Below are 18,377 nucleotides of genomic sequence, written 5' to 3' on the forward strand. Positions count from 1 at the left end.
CGGAGCCTGACCAGTGCCCCGCTCGCAACTGGTGCACATCCACCGCCTCTGCTCGATCCAGGTGTCTAACTGGTCCCGGCAGCTTCGCTCCCATGAGGCTGCGGTACCATCCGCGCGGCCAGTCGCTGACCCACTGGTCCCGCGCCGTCCTTGCCACCGCGCGGTACACCGTCATGGCGTCGACGGGGACTTCCTCTTGGTCCAGTGCTGAAGCTTGCTTCGCCAGCTCGTCCGCTCTCTCGTTCCCGGGCAGGCCGCAGTGGGAAGGTACCCACTGTAGGTAGGTACGCCTGCCGCGGGCCGACAGCTGTTGAAGCGCCGCCCAGATTTCTCCTCCTATGAGCGTTGTTTGGGTAGAGGGGCCACCCCGGAGTGCCGCCAGAGCTGACTGGGAGTCCGTGCATATCACGATCGGCTCAGGAGGGAGGGTTTGTCGGTCCAGCAGGAACTTCAGCGCTTCTCTGAGGGCTACCATTTCAGCACGGTGGCTGGAGCAGACGTTCCCCGCCGGCACCGTGAGTAGGTGCTGCTGGCCGTCCGGGTCCTCGATGAAAACGCCAGCGCCGCCGTTTGTGATGCCTCCCTCCACCGAGCCGTCGGACCAAACCCAAGTCGCGCACTGTGGCAGACTACCTAGGTGACAGGTCGCCGCGTCTCTCTTCTGTGTGGAAGTCGCATTCAGTGGTAGTGGTCCCACGTCCAGGCTGATGGTGACCCCGCTCTTCACTTCCCACGGGGGGACGCTCGCCTGCGATACTGGGTCGATAGGGGGGCCGACACCGGCCGCCTCCCACATCTCTCGTCCCAGGGTTCTCCAGCCGGCAGCCCGTCACGGATCGTAGACGGGCCGGGGCGTCCGACGCGGCCACTCGATGGAGCGGCTCCTCCGGGGGGAGCGCAGTCGCCTTGGCCAGGAAACGCGCAGCCAGTGTCCTTCTCCTCACCGATACCGGGAGAAGGCCCGCTTCCGCCATGAGCGCGTCCGACGAAGTGCTGCGAGTGCACCCCGTGACGACTCTCGCCGCTGCTCTCATTTCCCTCTCCAGAAGTTCCACGTGGGAGGGCGGCGTGGCGGGAAGCCAGGCTGCTGCGGCATGCTCCAGGGCTCCTCGGACATAGCCGCTGGCTACTGTCCGGAGCAGGGGCCGTATTCACGTCGACTTCGTAAGTCGATTTTCTTTCGTAAGTATAATTTGGTATTCACGTCGACACTTCTTAAGTTTTTATCGACGGAGTTCACGTGATTAAAAAAAAAAAATTACTTAAGAAGTAGGTCAAACTTACGACAATTCTTACGAAAATCATCGACGTGAATACGGCCCCAGGTCCTCCTCTCTCTCTCTCGCCAGGTACGCTGCGCTGAGTTTGTTCTCTCTCGCCAGGTACGCTGCGCTGAGTTTGTTCTCTATCGCCAGGTGCGCTGCGCTGAGTTTGTTCTCTCTCGCCAGGTACGCTGCGCTGAGTTTGTTCTCTATCGCCAGGTGCGCAAGTATTTGCTGCTGTTGGACCCGCGAAAGGCACACGTCAAGTTCTGGCGGCCGCAGATGCTGCTGCTGGTGGCCAATCCGCGCTCAGCCTGTCCGCTCATCCAGTTCGTCAACGACATGAAAAAGTCGGGGCTCTTTGTGATCGCGCACGTGAAGGTGGGCGATCTGGACGGCCGGCCGGCCGACCCATGCGCCGCCGAAACCCTGCTCTGGATGAAACTGGTCGACTATCTGAAGGTAGGACTGGCGCCGCCTCGACCCACTCTCCGTCCCCAAACTAGCCATCTCTCCCGGTCCACGGCTGCCTCCACACTACCCCTCTCCCCACCAGGGGTGGAGAAATATGCCGAGTTGGGGTTGCACGGGCGCAGCAAATCCGCCGCCGCCCTGGCGGTGACCTTGACCTCCGCCGTCTGGTGCGGCTTCAAAGCTAAGCCGGCGCAGCCGGCGTGGAATTGGGAAGGCTCGTGCTACCCCAACTTGGCACAATTCTCCACCCCTGCTCCCCACACTACCCCTCTCCCCACACTACCCCTCTCCCCACACTACCCCTCTCCCCACACTACCCCTCTCCCCACACTATCCCTCTCCCCACACTACCCCTGCTCCCCACACTACCCCTCTCCCCACACTACCCCTCTCCCCACACTACCCCTCTCCCCACACTATCCCTCTCCCCACACTACCCCTCTCCCCACACTACCCCTCTCCCCACACTACCCCTCTCCCCACATTACCCCTCTCCCCACACTACCCCTCTCCCCACACTACCCCTCTCCCCACACTACCCCTCTCCCCACACTACCCCTCTCCCCACACTACCCCTCTCCCCACACTATCCCTCTCCCCACACTACCCCTCTCCCCACACTACCCCTCTCCCCACACTACCCCTCTCCCCACACTACCCCTCTCCCCACACTACCCCTCTCCCCACACTACCCCTCTCCCCACACTACCCCTCTTCCCACACTACCCCTCTCCCCACACCACACTACCCCTCTCCAGCCTACTAATTAGTCTGGGCAAGGGGTGCCATCCGGCCATCATTTTTGGTGCACATATAAAATAAAATTGCTGGCCCTTCATTTATAATGAAGGGCCTGACCTGCAGCCAGCTGATAACACACCTTTGTGATGCTCCGATTTCTCGACGCAGTATTGGAAAGGTATTTGCTTCTCCTCCCGTACTAAAATAGATCGGTTAAGTAGAGCATTTAATTTTAGTCTAGAGGCCGCAAGAGAAGGTTGAAAATCAACGTGGTTTTGAAAATATTGACAATTTTTGAAGTCATATTTTCTGATTTTTTGGTAAGAATTTGATTTTGCTGGCCGCCGGCCGGTGATCTCTAACTTTTTGTCGCTGAAAGACGTGACATTGTTGGGAGGGATACCAACCACATTTGCAAGAGGAACAACATAGTTGTTAACAATAAGGCTCACGTTATACTTGCACGCAAGACACAAGTCAACGTGGTCTAGACCATGATAGACCCACAGGCTTATCACATTCACATAAGAATGTTTTGCATTCGCGTGAAGAATAAGACGAGAAGCACAACCTATTTACATCATGATGCAAATGCCCTTGGGCTCGCTCTCATCGTCACCTTGCTGGTGATTGGAGGAGTTGAGCAGAATCCCGGACCGATCTGCGCAGATTAATACCCGCCAGGTCCATCTTTCTCTACAATCTCTCTTATGGATGTTATGGAAGCCATACGCCTCACCCAGCTGCAAATAGACGGCCTCTCTAGCAAAGTGCAGGATCTGACGACATTAGTCTCGGGTATTTCGCATGCTCGCACACTCACACGTCTTCTCAAAGGAAACTAAAAGAGCCTCTTTCACATGAACGACATGAAAGCGCGCTTATGATGACATCCGAAGGCCGCGCAGATTCTGGTGTTCAAGCGGACAGTTACGCATCTGGAATGCCTTCCCCTCCATCATCACATCTTCATGAACCTCGAGGCTGGACGACAGTCACCTCGCGTCGAAAGCGCAAGCAAAACAAGACTGACGCCGAGTCAAGTGTCGGTGCGATTTTGCTCGGGTGTCAAAACGTTCGTCGTATCGCGCGAGCTGCTCGGTGGGCAAGTAGTTTTCAGAAGCCTGCAAGGAGGAACTACGCGTGCCGCCCTTGGTGTTTTACATGGAGCGATCGCATCATGCAGAGCTCTGCAAACTGACCTAGTCCTACATGTTGGTGGTAACGACCTTTCCATCTTCAGCGTTGACTACACACTGGACTGCATTGCTGAACTAGTTAAGGCTGCTAGACAGATCAGTAAGGTAAGAGACATCATCATCTGCTCGATACTGCAAGACCAATCCACGGACACTTTCAGACTTGTTTCAGACTATGAAACGTGGCAACTTAAATGATAAGGTCATGGGTTTCTGTGAGGGTGAAAATATCCGTTTTATGGACTTACGGCCCAGACTCTATGAGAGCAGTTTTCAAGACTTAGACAGGTCTCGCCTAAATCTAAACAGGGCTGGATGTAGAAATGAAAGCGACAGAGTGACCCGTTTCTATTGATATGTTTGGCTAGACCTGAGTGGTTCTCGTGTAAGTGTCTTATAGCCCTCTTGTGCTCTGCTTCTCTCGGAGGAAGGATACTTCACAGCCCGTGACACACCACCGCCAGGTCTGGGGACTAGAGAGGCTCAGCATCCGAACGATACTTCGGGGGTTGTTGGTCAGGGGAAATGGATGAGGGAGACAATATTCGTGCGGGTCATTTGGTGGCAAACTGGGATGTGAATCTAACTGGCGACGCTTTGTCAGAGTCAGAAATAAGTGTTTTACGTAAAGGTTTTAACTTTGTTCCAACTCCAAAGAGGGTAAATGATATGGAATTTATCACTGAGGTCGAGAAAGTGATTTCAAGGAGTAACATGTCACAGGATGAGGCCACCAAGGTCCGTTTTGAGGTAACCAAGGCTCTTCAAATGTTCAAAGCTGATAGGGACAATTTGACGGCAGACGAAAGGCGCACTTTGAATGATCCCAGGGGCCGGGAGGATATACTGATTTTGCCTAGCGATAAGGGTAGATCAGTGTGTGTCATTAGAAAGGACCAGTATCTATCAAAAATAAATGACTTGGTTTCGGATCTGGACACCTATGAACAGCTGCCAAGGGATCCTACGCCTTCTTATACCCGTAAAGTAAGAGATGCTCTGAAATCTGTGGAGTTTTCCCTTCACCATAGGGTTTACACACAAACTGGTCAAAGTTTGAGCCAGGATATACTAGTCTAAAAATGCAAAAAACGAACAAATTTTGGCATCAATAGATTCAGCATTTCATCGTGTGCCTCAAACCGTCCATCAATTGGCCTCAAAGGAGGTAAAAATTGTTCAAAATCGAATTTGAAAAGATGCTTTCTGAGCACATAATCTGGTAGCAATCACGTGACCTGCTATAAGCAGCTTATCGATAATTTACAAACATAATTATTAATATGCTGCTTTAAACAACATTAATCATACATTTTGAGCTTTCAGTACTTTAAATAAGGTCAAAACATCGCAAAACACAAAAGTTAATACAATAGTCACGTGGGTGACAGGAAATGTCACAGGTGCGTCAAATTTGTGACTGGGGCTTTACTTTCAAACATCGGATCTACCTGTTTCTTATAGGTATCTTGCGTATCAATGATGTTTATTTCTGGACAGATAGCACCACTGTGCTTAAGTACATACGAAACCAAAAGACGAGATTTCAGGTATTCGTGGCGAATCGCTTGGCTGTCATACATGATGGATCGTGTGTCAGTCAATGGAAGTACGTGCCCTCGGCTCAAAATCCAGCTGACGCTCTTACCCGTGGACAGAAGGGAGAATAGTTCTTACGAAACGAAATTTGGAGACAGGGTCCTCCATTTCTTTGGACAAGTTCTTGGCCTCTTCAGATAGAAGACGAAAATGCCGCACTGGATGATCTGGAACTAAAAAAGGTATCTGTCGCTGCGACGATGGAAGTACAAATGGATCCAGTCAGTAGCATAGCTGCACACTATTCGACCTGGACCAGGATGGTTCGCGGAGTCGCCTGGATTCTCAAGATAAAAACAGCATTGCAAAGGAAGGTCGCGCACCATTCTACCCAGCAGATGCAACCCACAGAGCAGAGGCTGACCGTTCAGGACATTGAAGTAGCAGAGAACGCAGTCTTAAAGGCTGTTCAGCTAAACGCGTTTTCGCAGGAAGTGCGTCATTTGTTACTCAGCGAAGAAGTGTCTAAAGCTAGCAAATTATCCCGCTTGAATATATATCTAGAAGATGGGCTGATTCGTGTCGGTGGTAGGTTGTCGCGCTCATTTCTTGACCACGACATTAAGCATCCGATTGTTCTTCCCAGCAGAACAAGGGTTACCGAACTGATCATTCAACATATGCATGAGAAGGTTGGTCATGAAGGGCGGCAACATGTTTTATCCGAGCTTCGACGGCGGTTTTGGGTGCTGAGGGCCAACGCTGAAGTGCGGAGGGTACTCGGTCGCTGCGTGAAGTGTCGACGGCACCTTCGGCCTTCGGAGACCCAAAAGATGTCGGATCTTCCCGAAGATAGGCTGCAGTTTCAGCAACCTCCATTTTTCACTTCAGGCGTTGACTGTTTCGGTCCGTTTTATGTCAAGAAGGGCAGGGGCCAGATGAAGAAATATGGTGTTACCTTTACATGCATGACCATGCGAGCCGTTCATCTGGAAGTTGTTGGAAGCCTGTCAACGGACTCCTTCATCTGCGCTCTGAGGCGTTTTATGTCACGCAGAGGCCAAATTCGCAACATTATCTCAGATCAGGGTAGGAATTTTATTGGAGCCAAGAGAGAGCTGAAAACGGAGCTGCAGGCGTTCTTGACAGATCGTTTTTACACGGAACACGAAATGCTGAAGCGTGGAATAACATGGAAACTGAACCCACCAGGTGCGTCACATTTCGGAGGCGCGTGGGAACGGCTTATTCGAAGTGTAAGAAAAATTCTCGATGGTCTTTTGGACCTGCAACCTCTCACTGAAGAAACTCTGCAGACATTGATGTGTGAGGTTGAAGCAATCCTAAACAGTCGACCTCTCACTCCCGTCTCTGCCGACCATCGCGATCTGGAGCCGCTTACACCAAATCACATTTTGCTTTTGCAAGGGGCAGCGTCAGATCAAATGGCTTTATAAACGCGCAATGATCTGGCCGGACGTAAAATGTGGAAACAAGCCCAGTACTTGGCAGATCAATTCTGGCGACGATGGAGAAATGAATATGTTCCGCTCCTTCAGACCAGATCAGAGCCACTCGTTCGCCAGAGACCTAACTTACAAATCGGGGATATCGTTCTACTAGTCGACGACGCTGTGCCGAGGGGAAGATGGCCTCTTGGACGAATAGTGCAAGTATGAGTGAGCCGGGACGGTCTGGTGCGTTCTGCGCGAGTCTGCGCGAGTCTGCGGTTCTGACTAGGCCAATCACCAGGTTAGTCAAGATAGTTGATGCAGAAGGGCGTTCAGCGCAGTGACAGCAAATTGCGACCCATGGTCTTGCAATGGGGAGAGTGAAGCTGCCACCCAGCCGATTGCTGAGGCAGCAGTTCAACATGTGCATTGGCACGTGAAGAGGACCGAGAAATGTAAAATTGTGGTGGCTGAGTTCAAGGCCCTAAAACATAAGGTTGGACGAAGTTTCCTACCAACAAGGTACTAGAATTTGTCGTGATATTTCGCCCTTGCAGTTGTTTCTTTACAAAAATAGAGCAAACAAGCATGTTTTCTAATAGTATGAAAATTTGAAAGGAAATAATAAGTCACTTTACATTTGATTCACAAAAAGCCATTTCGAAATCAAATTCAGTGTAGTTTTGACCAAACTCTAGTCGACTTATCCAGTATCTACTTAATTTTCCAGATGCGTGGTTCAGACAAACACGTTGCTATGGGCGGTTGCTAAGGACGCTATCTCGTATTTGCAGATAGTTCTGTTGTTATGAAATAGGGTAAAACAAGCTCTTTGGATATTTTCCTGTATTTCGGGGCTCATCTAATTTATCTAGCTTTGGCATAATATTTTTACTTTATCATATCATGGTTCCAGACACAGGTGGTTAATTTCAGCGCGTAAAGAAACAAGAATAAAGACTTATTATGTTATACAGAATTCAAGTCGCCAGTTCCTGGTGATAAAGTGAATGATACACAGAGATATCTGTTTTTATCCCGGTAGAAGCATCCTTGTGATCTAAGTGTGATCGATCATAAATTGTCTGAGAATCAGAAGTTTAGCTATAAGTCAAGAACTACGAAACAACCAGCTTATAGCTGGTGGAAGAGCCGCCACTCAGAAGCTTTCATAAAGTATTAATACACATGTAATACACTTTTTCGAGTATTACATGTTTCTGGGGTAGTTTCTCGGGCTGATTTCGAATTTAGCATCCATTTGAACGTTTACGAAGTAGTTTTAGTGTCTTCGTAACATGCTACGACCGACGACGCCGTCAGTGGTAGTTGACACCTACTATGGATAGCCGGTAGGACGACTAATAGTTGACCTGTCCTGACCTGACCCGATCTGGCCTAAATGCATGAAGAAATCATCTGTGATCAAAATTAACATGATATTCGTGATCAGCACCCGAAAAACCCGATAACAGCTTCACTTTACGCAGTTCTAGCAGGTCCCGATTTTCCCGACTTTTGGAACATTGAGCTGACCTGGAAGGTCAACCAATGATCTAGGACCTTAAAATTGGGTATCGTCGGCTTCCTCTCGTCACGGGCAACACCCTCGTTTTTTTCGCGAAGCTCTAGCTCGATCAGCCCCCCCCCCTCCCGGCCCTCCCCCTACACATTAGAAGCTGGAAAACGCCGCACACATGCGAGGGTTAATATTGTCAATAATGGCTACCGCAAAAAGTAAAAGCGGCCAACTTAGCCATTTTCAAAGATATCGGGCTGACATTTTTGACAGTGGGTCATCGGCTCGGTATGTGTTCAATCACATCCTCCATTCCCTTTTTTCTTCAGCACAAATGTAAGTTTTGAAGATCATCACAAAAGCAAATGCTTCGAAAGATGGATAGTGGGCAACATATCCTGAATTTGCCGTGCTGCATGGAAAGTGGTGTTGATGAGAAAAGGGGTTTTTGGTTCAGATTATTGTGGGTGCAGAAAACATTGTCTGCACCCACTGGAGAAATATTGTGGGTGCAGCTGCACCCTTGCACCCATGGTTCCTACGCTTATGCCTGTGACCCTTGGTGACCTGACCTGTGACCTAACCTGGTATTGTCAGTGACCTCTAATAGCAACATATCTACTAGGCAACTGACGCCCTATCGCTGATTCTCGACAAAATGCGTTTTCCTCGGTGTTATAGCGCATTGCCTAGAAGACCCGTGAACGGTGAAACATTTCATCTTTGACCTGACTGTGACGTCATCGGTGACCCCGAGGTCAATGAAATTTGGTTTCCCGCGACAAATTTGACAGGCCTTTCGAACGCCGTTTGAATTTTGCGGATCCGTCCAGTAGTTTCGGAGATACGAGGGGGGCAAAAAATAGCCCCCCCCCCACCAGGTCGCGTTATAAACAGACCCCACCAGGGCGCGGGTTAAGTGACCAGTGATAATTTTTACGCAAGTGATGTAGGTAGGTATACCTACCTAATAGGTTATACCAAATTTGGCGGCGCTGCGCGCCGATTTGTTACACACGCACACACACACACATACGCACGCACAAAACTGGGAAGTGTGGCAAAAAAAAAACACCCCTACCCATCGGGTGAAGACTAGAAACCCGACCCCCCCCACTCAAAAATCCGTGGCGACGCCCCTGCGTGGCACGTGCATAAGAGGTCACCCACATGCATCGGGAATAGTCCAATACTTGGTAGAAGGAATGAAGCTACCCTACAAAAATTACCGCGTGTACATCGGTCAAGTGGTTGCTGAGATATAAGCGTCGCAGAATCGTGACCACGGCCGGCCGGCCGGCCGCTCATACTCAGAAATTTCCGTTAATCTAAGGAAAGACTACGCTCGCTTCGCTCGCTCCGTAATAAGTCCAGGGCTGCGCAGTCGATGGATTTTCGGTGACTCTGACTCCGACTCCGACTCCGGCTTCCAAAAACCAACTTCGACTCCGACTGCGGGCATACATTACCTATCGACTCCAGCCGACTCTATTTCCGACTTTGACTCCGCAACCCTGCCCAGGTCTGCGGAGTCGATTGATTTTCGGTGACTCCGACTGACTCCGGCTCTGGTTTCCAAAATCAACTCCGACTCCGACCCCGGTCAGAACTGTGGTTATAAATAACATGTCTGTGAATAAAAGCAGTTTCGGGTGCAGCCACCCCCTTTTGCTTTTCACACTCAAAAGCTCGTCCAAACAGGAAGATGAACACGAAGTCAGCTTAAACATCGGTCTTGGAAAGGTCACCGAACGTAATATTTTCCGCAAACAGACGAAGACCACGAATTTGAGCAATGACATGTCGATTAAGACTCTGAATCCGGGCAAAACTGTCGACGCCGATTGACTCCGACTCCGACTCCGCAGACCTAAACTTTATTCAACGGATTTCCATGAGACTTCACGCCGGCAAAATGCAGATAAACGTGCTCCTCTCGTCAATACGCGTCAAATAAACTTTGAATTGACCACAAAAAGTCATTTCGACAATTTTACCTCATTTCCAGGTCATGTCCTGACCGGAAAATGCCGTAATGCATATCAGTCGATCTGTATCGTTGGGCTGAACACATCTAATGTATTTTTGTTGCTGTTTAATCAAGAATCATATCTCTGTCTAAGTTTACGGTAAAACAAAAAACTGCTGGAGACCATTCTTGACCTGAAATGACCTTAGGGACATAAAGAGGGGTCACGGGTGCAATGCTGCGCCTCTTGGGGCACCATATGCGATGAGATCGATGCGTGGCGACTGGCGCACACCTCGCTGTTTCTGCCTTTGAACAATTTTTGTCTGCTTTATCTGCTAAAAACACAATAAACACATTATCGAGCGTAGAAGCATAACTCTTTTGTTACGTACAAGCTTTGTTCAGTTTGTCTGTAAGCACCATCAAATATTGCAAGCTTCAAGGGGTCAATGCCCTGGGGCTGTGACGTCACGCTGGGGATCGTGACGTCAGCCGTGGGGTTGCCAGTCTAGTATGAACTAGACTTCGACCCCCCCTGGCTGAGTTCCTTGCGTTTTTATTGGTCTTTGTTTGACTCCTTAGTTTATATCCTTGGTTTATATCTTCGAACGAACGATTTGTTTTTTATTATTTTGTGTGTTTTATCCACTTAATCAGTCTTGTCTGTTTTAAAACCTTTGTTACCGGCAATACAAATTTAATGCTTAAATTGCGGTGTCAACTAAATGAAGACAAGCGCTGATACAACATGTTTGAACGCTTAAAACCACGAAAAGACAGCAAATGCGCGGCCTGCCCCCACAACTCTGGGGCCGTGGGAGCGCTGCCCTCACATCTTTTCATAGGGCCAGGAACCGTCGGGGCAGCTTGTCCTCCCTGAATTAGCGGTCGTGGGTCACAAAGGAAAACTAAGGGGAAGAAAACATTTAAGAAAAAAATCACTCTCTTTACCTGGCTTGACAACTCATGTGGAAGATTTAAGCCTTAGTTCTACGTTACCAAAAAGGTAGTTCCTTGACTCAGCTGAGACGAAATATCTCACTTTTTGCAAATGTTTTCGTTTCGTTTTTTTTTTTCGATGAAAAGGCGAAGGGGTGAAAAATAAGTGGCCTAAACCGGTGAGAAAACTAGATTTGGGGGTACCCTAGGTTTGGGTAGTCCCAACCGGTTGCCCCCCCCCCCCAAGACGGCCGGCTGGATCCGCCCTTGCCTACCCTGTATCTCATCCAGGTAAAATGGGCGCTTTCGGCGTGGTTGGGGTACCCGTTGTTGTATATGCCGGCTGCGGCTGACGGCCTCGGGCGCGGTGCTCTCAGGTGAAGGCCTTCACGGAGCTAACGCTGGCCTCGTCGGTCCGCGACGGCATGCAGCACCTGGTGCGCATCTCCGGAATGGGAGGCATGAAGCCCAACACGGTCATACTCGGCTTCAGAGACGCCCACAGCCACATCGACTTCCTCAGCAAGTAAGCACCGGCCGAACGGGGCCAGCTCTCTGGGTCTATCGGGGCCAAGTGTGTCCGGGCCGCGTCTGAGACCTCCCGGCATAAAACATTACCACTGACAGGTTTGTGAAGACAGGTAGGTCATGTATTCCTGTTTGTGTAGTTGGGCAGGTCATGTATTCCTGTTTGTGTAGTTGGGTAGGTCATGTATTCCTGTTTGTGTAGTTGGACATGTCATGTATTCCTGTTTGTGTAGTTGGACAGGTCATGTATTCCTGTTTGTGTAGTTGGACAGGTCATGTATTCCTGTTTGTGTAGTTGGACAGGTCATGTATTCCTGTTTGTGTAGTTGGGCAGGTCATGTATTCCTGTTTGTGTAGTTGGACAGGTCATGTATTCCTGTTTGTGTAGTTGGACAGGTCATGTATTCCTGTTTGTGTAGTTGGGTAGGTCATGTATTCCTGTTTGTGTAGTTGGACAGGTCATGTATTCCTGTTTGTGTAGTTGGACAGGTCATGTATTCCTGTTTGTGTAGTTGGACAGGTCATGTATTCCTGTTTGTGTAGTTGGGCAGGTCATGTATTCCTGTTTGTGTAGTTGGACAGGTCATGTATTCCTGTTTGTGTAGTTGGACAGGTCATGTATTCCTGTTTGTGTAGTTGGGCAGGTCATGTATTCCTGTTTGTGTAGTTGGACAGGTCATGTACTCCTGTTTGTGTAGTTGGGCAGGTCATGTATTCCTGTTTGTGTAGTTGGATAGGTCATGTATTCCTGTTTGTGTAGTTGGACAGGTCATGTATTCCTGTTTGTGTAGTTGGACAGGTCATGTATTCCTGTTTGTGTAGTTGGACAGGTCATGTATTCCTGTTTGTGTAGTAGGACAGGTCATGTATTCCTGTTTGTGTAGTTGGACAGGTCATGTATTCCTGTTTGTGTAGTTGGTCAGGTCATGTATTCCTGTTTGTGTAGTTGGACAGGATAGTTTCTTGAATACATTTGAACAGTATGGCGTTTCTTACTTTTGATATTTTTCGATTGACTTTCTTAAGTTTGTTAATTGTTATACTCTGTTCCATACCAAGCTTGCGGTCGGATTTCCTTTGGCATTTCGCTCCTCCGCTCAATATTTTGAGTCTTTGAATGCAAGAGCAGTATATACAGAAATGAGAAAGCACACACTGCTTTCAGGAAGGTACTTCGGCCGCAAGTTTGGAATGAAACAGAGTATAGCAAACTTCAGAAAGTCAACAATCGTTAAATATCAAAAGCAAGAAACGCCATACTGTTCATTGCCATCTGTATTCAAGGACACACACACACACACACACACACACACGCACGCACGCACGCACGCACGCGTGCACGACTGAGAAGCTTCTCGCCATTTATTCTGACGAAGATAATAATACTTGTCGAAACGTCTGAAGCTTTTTCTTTTATAATTTTAATGGCCACCTGCTGATTCTTATATATATATATATATATACAAGTGTTGTTGAACAGAATAGAGAGTTTCGCATTTGTTATTTTTTTGCTCAGACTTTCCACGTTTCGTATAATCTTCTTATTTTCTGGCGTATGTTGAAAGAGGACATTTCCGAGGTTCATAGTGAAAAGAAGGAAGAAGATGAGACACATGTTTAATGAGTAAAGACAAATCAGACGTTTCGTGTAGCATTACACATTTTCAATGGTTGATTGTTACATGATTACAGATTAATATGATGACATGATGACATATAAAAACACATCAGATGTACAATATCGATCGGTGTTTCGAAGATGGTTTCGAATGTGGCAAGGAAGTGGAGCGACTTGAATTAATCACTTCGCGTGTTGTCCTGCGTTCCGTTTATGGCGGGGCACCTTCAAAAAGCTGGAGTATCCCTCTGGCGTTGACCTGTCTGTTGATTTTAGGTTCCAGTTTTCTGATGTAAACTGCTTCCAGTATATGCAGTTTTCTCTTGTCTGTTTCTTGACATAGTATGGTGATGTTCTTAGTGATGTCAGTTCGTGTGAGATGGTCGTCTTGGTGGTGTGTGTCGTTGTGTGTCAGCAGCGCGCCCTGTTGCAGGTGCATTGTTATTCTTCTGCTAAGTGTCGTTGTTGTGTGTCCGATGTAGCCACTGTTAGCTTGGAGCGCACAGTCTCCCTTTTTGCATGAGTAGTGGTATACAACGTTCGTCTTTTTGAGGATAGATGGGTCGTTGGATGGGTTGTTTCGAAGGACTAATGATTTGGTCGTCGGGTTTTTGTAGTAGATTATTAGTCTGACCTCATGGGATGTGTTCGTGGGTCTGACGTTCCGTTTGATGATTGTTTTGAGGGCCTTTTCGTCATTTTTGTAAGCCGGGGACATTTGATTTTTGAAATATAGTGTGTGAGTAGTGGATGTGTCTTTGTCAGGTTCAACCTCACGGGACTGAGCTTTTTTGTCCATGTAAGCTGATAGGGTTTTGTTTACGATCGAATCAATCAGGGAAATTGGAAACCCATTATTTGTCAAGAGTTGTTTGATGTGTCTTAGCTCACGGTTGAAAAGTTCCCAGTTTGAGCAGTGCTTAAGGGCCCGGTGAACATATGCTCTAACGACGCTCTCTTTGAACTTATCCGGGCAGACACTAGAGCCGTTTAAGCAGCGTCCCGCATCTGTGGGCTTTCTGTACACTGTGGTGGTATACTGAACGTCGGATGAGTCAATAGCGACATCAAGGAAGTTGATTTTGCCGTTTGTGTTCAGCTCGACTGTGAACTGTAGCCCTGAAATCTCTTCTAGTTTGACTTTAAGGACATGCAGATCGTCCAGATCTTCAACATCTACGAGGATATCATCGATATACCTACAATAAAGTGAAGGCTTGCGAGTGAGGCTAGCTATGGCGGTCTCTTCGACTGACGTCATGAAGGCTTGGGCGAATAGTACGCCCAGGGGGGAGCCCATAGCAATCCCGTCGACTTGGTAGTAGAGTTGGCCAGACGGGGATCTAAACGGAGCCTTTGTGGTGCATAATCGTAGTAACGCAGCCATTATATGGGATGGGAACTCCGGTGGCGCCTGTTCAGGGTTTTCATAGGCGTACTCAATCAGAATCTTAATGGTGCGCTCTACAGGTACGTTTGTAAAGAGGTTAGTCACATCTAACGACGCAAGCTGCCCCTTCCTCTCAGATGTTTTCAGCAGATCAACAAATTCAGCTGATGACCGGAGTGAATAGTTTTGAGGCACATACGGAGTCAGAAGTTCGTTCAGGGTTTTTGCCAATGAGTAAGTGGGAAGGGGGATCTGAGAAATGATAGGGCGAAGAGGAAGACCAGGTTTATGTGTTTTGACTGTCCCATAGAAATATACTGGAAGCAGTTTACATCAGAAAACTGGAACCTAAAATCAACAGACAGGTCAACGCCAGAGGGATACTCCAGCTTTTTGAAGGTGCCCCGCCATAAACGGAACGCAGGACAACACGCGAAGTGATTAATTCAAGTCGCTCCACTTCCTTGCCACATTCGAAACCATCTTCGAAACACCGATCGATATTGTACATCTGATGTGTTTTTATATGTCATCATGTCATCATATTAATCTGTAATCATGTAACAATCAACCATTGAAAATGTGTAATGCTACACGAAACGTCTGATTTGTCTTTACTCATTAAACATGTGTCTCATCTTCTTCCTTCTTTTCACTATGAACCTCGGAAATGTCCTCTTTCAACATACGCCAGAAAATAAGAAGATTATACGAAACGTGGAAAGTCTGAGCAAAAAAATAACAAATGCGAAACTCTCTATTCTGTTCAACAACACTTGTATTGCCAACAATCTGCTTCCCAGCTACAGTAATATATATATATATATATATATATATATATATATATATATATATATATATATATATATATATATATATATATATATATATATATATATATATATATATATATATATAGCGAACAAACTAATAAGTGACGTTTCGACTTTTTATTGCTAAAGTCTGCCTCAGAAGTTAACTCTGGCAAGCCATATCTGCTTCTGGCGCAGCAAAGACAAAACAAGGCGAATCGCAAAATACACATCTACACACAACGAGCAGAAACAAGCATGGTCCTCCGGTTTCCTGGAAATTCAATTTCGGCTGTATCCACCAGGTGCAAACTACCCCACCTAGCCCTATGCATCCGCAATAAAATACGGTGGATATATCATTAATTTACCGCACCATCGTCGGTACAGTCAACGGGCGCAAATCACACAGTCGACAGACAGCCCGCAGTACACCCGTGCTCTGCGGCACAGCCTACTTGTCAGGCAGCCACTAAGGATATATGATTAAAATGCTGTACCATCGTCAGTACAGGCATTGGGCGTAAACAACACAGTCATCAGGCAGCCTGCAGCACACCCGTGCTCTGCGGCACAGCCTACTTGTCAGGCAGGCACCAGAATACCTGACAAGAGCCCTCGAGCTGACGTTTCTAAGTACTATAGCGAACTGTTTCGAAACGGAATAATGCGATAAACTGCCTTAGCGATCCGGCTATATTCTTTAGCCACAGAGTAAACATTTGGCGAAAACGGTGCTGGAGCGGGCTACAACAGGCCCTCTACGTACTATCTAGTAGCGGCACAAATTAGAGGCATCTTCGAGAGGTAAGACGTCAATCACTGTCCTCTAAAGCCGGCCGTACATTGCAAGGCCCCACGCACCCAACGGTGCAACCTAAGATGGGTGACTGCGGGGACGCGCCAAACCTAGACATGTCCCCACAGGCACCCATGGAAGACTGCGACGTCGGACCAAAACGTACCTGCACCGGGCAGCCGGTTAGAGTATACCTAACCCTCCCTTCTTACATTCTCTCCCTCACTGTCCCTCTGTGTTCCCAGTAACCCCACCCATCTCATCTCTCTAAATTTTCTATGGTCCTCTGAGTTACCCCAGGTTCTCTCTAGTCCAACGACTTTGAAGTCTCCCTCTGTGTGCCCTTCCACTGTAAAGTGCCTGTTAACCGGGATTCTCCCAACTCTGTTGCACCTAATTGATGAGAGATGGTTCTGAACCCTCCTGTATATAGTGTCTCCCGTCTGTCCTACATAAACCACCTTCTTGCACTTTTCACACCAGATCCCATACACTAAATTTGAAGTTTTGCAACCAATAGTTCTATCGTAGTGCACAGGTCCCTGTGCTCCAGGGACAGATTCTCCTTCGTAGAAGGCTTTGCAGATAACGCAATCGCCTCCACAGTCCTGCCTTCCCCGGGTTGCAAGTGCCCTCCTCGTTTTCTTATGCACTAGTAGATCCTTTAGGTTGCTTCCCCTCTTGTAAGCTACCATTGAATCTCTCTTGAAAATACTTTTTAACCTGTCAGATTTCCTCAAGATATGCCTGTTCTTTTTCATGATAGCTCTTACGTCTGGGAGGAAGCTGCTAAAGGTTATCACCATTGGAACCTTGTCCGTACTCTTCCGTTTGCTATCCCTGCTGACAAGTAAACCACCCCCTATCAATCTGGTCCACCCTCGCTAGCTCGGAACTGACCTCATTCCCAGGGTACCCTCTCTCCTTCAGCCTGTTTGCCAGTCGGTCCCTGTGATACCTGTAATCTTTCTCATCTGAGCAGATCCGTTTCAATCTCACTCCCAGTCCCCTGGGGATAGCCCTCTTGACGCATGGTGGGTGGTCTGAGGTGTAGTGGAGGTATGCCTGAGCATCGGTCGGCTTGATATGCAAATTTGTTATGATATAGCCCAGTTCGCTCAGTAATACCTCCACATCTAGAAACTCTATTTTTGTATCCGAAAATCGTAAGTCTACTTGTATATTTGGATGAATTTGGTTCGCTAGGTGATGAAAGGATTTTAGTGATTCTTCCCCGTGGGTCCAGATTCCCCATATGTCATCGATGAAACGGTACCACCGGTCTGGCTGGTTGGACGCCCTTTCCAGTAGAGTTTTCTCCCATGCACCCATATAGGTACATGCAAAGTTCCTTCCCAATTTTGAGCCGATAGCCGTTCCTTCGGTCTGAATATAGTTGTTATCCCCTCCCAGCTTGAAATTGTTATTATCTAAAACTAACTGTATGACTTCAAGGAGCTCTTCCGTGGGAATTTTAGCTGTTTTCCTCTGGTCTAAAGCCTCTCGGCACGCGGCTACTCCCTCATCTCTCGGGACGCTGGGGTATAACTTCGCTACGTCCATACAAAAAAGTAGTGGTTTGCCTCCACCCCTTCCTGTTACCGGCTGCCCTAGGTCCCGTAATTTTGCAAGGAAGTCTGTAGTATCCCTGATGTATGATGCTTGGGCCTCCACGTGCTCTGTGAGATGGCTCTCTGCCATCTCTGCCATCCTTTCCGTGGCATGTCCCCTCCCGCTTACTACTGCTCTCATCGGGGCCCCACCCTTATGAATCTTGGGGTTACCCTGTAGGGCCCCCGGAGTGGGTCTTGGAGGTATTAAGTATTTCTTTTGATGTTTGCCAATGTACCCTTTTCCCTCCATCTTAGCAGCGAGTTTGGTAACCTTTTTCGTTACTGAAGGGGTTATGTCACCGTTGGTCCTGTCATATCCATCTCCCTCCTCAATTTCACCCGCCAGCTTCGAGATGTAGTCGCTAGTATTCATCACCACAAAGGACGATCCCTTGTCAGCTGGCCTTATAACAATGGACTCATCGTTCACCAGAGAGAGCAGAGCATCGTTCTCGGCCTGAGTGAGATTTGACCTACCTTTCTTTTCAGTCCTACCTTTCTTTATATATATATATATATAT

General features: G+C 48.0%; 1 protein-coding gene across 1 annotated transcript in view; it reads left to right on the plus strand.

Annotated features, from left to right (window-relative positions):
• Positions 1-18,377, plus strand: part of LOC122393704 (solute carrier family 12 member 9-like) — a 332,365-nt gene that overhangs the window by 267,262 nt on the left and 46,726 nt on the right. Inside the window, exons 11-12 of the mRNA XM_043389950.1 lie at positions 1,482-1,724; positions 11,474-11,622. Coding sequence (XP_043245885.1) covers positions 1,482-1,724; positions 11,474-11,622 — 392 coding nt within the window. The remainder of the gene's footprint in view (positions 1-1,481; positions 1,725-11,473; positions 11,623-18,377) is intronic.

This window comes from Amphibalanus amphitrite, unplaced genomic scaffold (genome assembly GCF_019059575.1).
Source record: "Amphibalanus amphitrite isolate SeventyFive unplaced genomic scaffold, NRLGWU_Aamphi_draft 000549F_arrow, whole genome shotgun sequence".
NCBI classification, from domain to species: domain Eukaryota; kingdom Metazoa; phylum Arthropoda; class Thecostraca; order Balanomorpha; family Balanidae; genus Amphibalanus; species Amphibalanus amphitrite.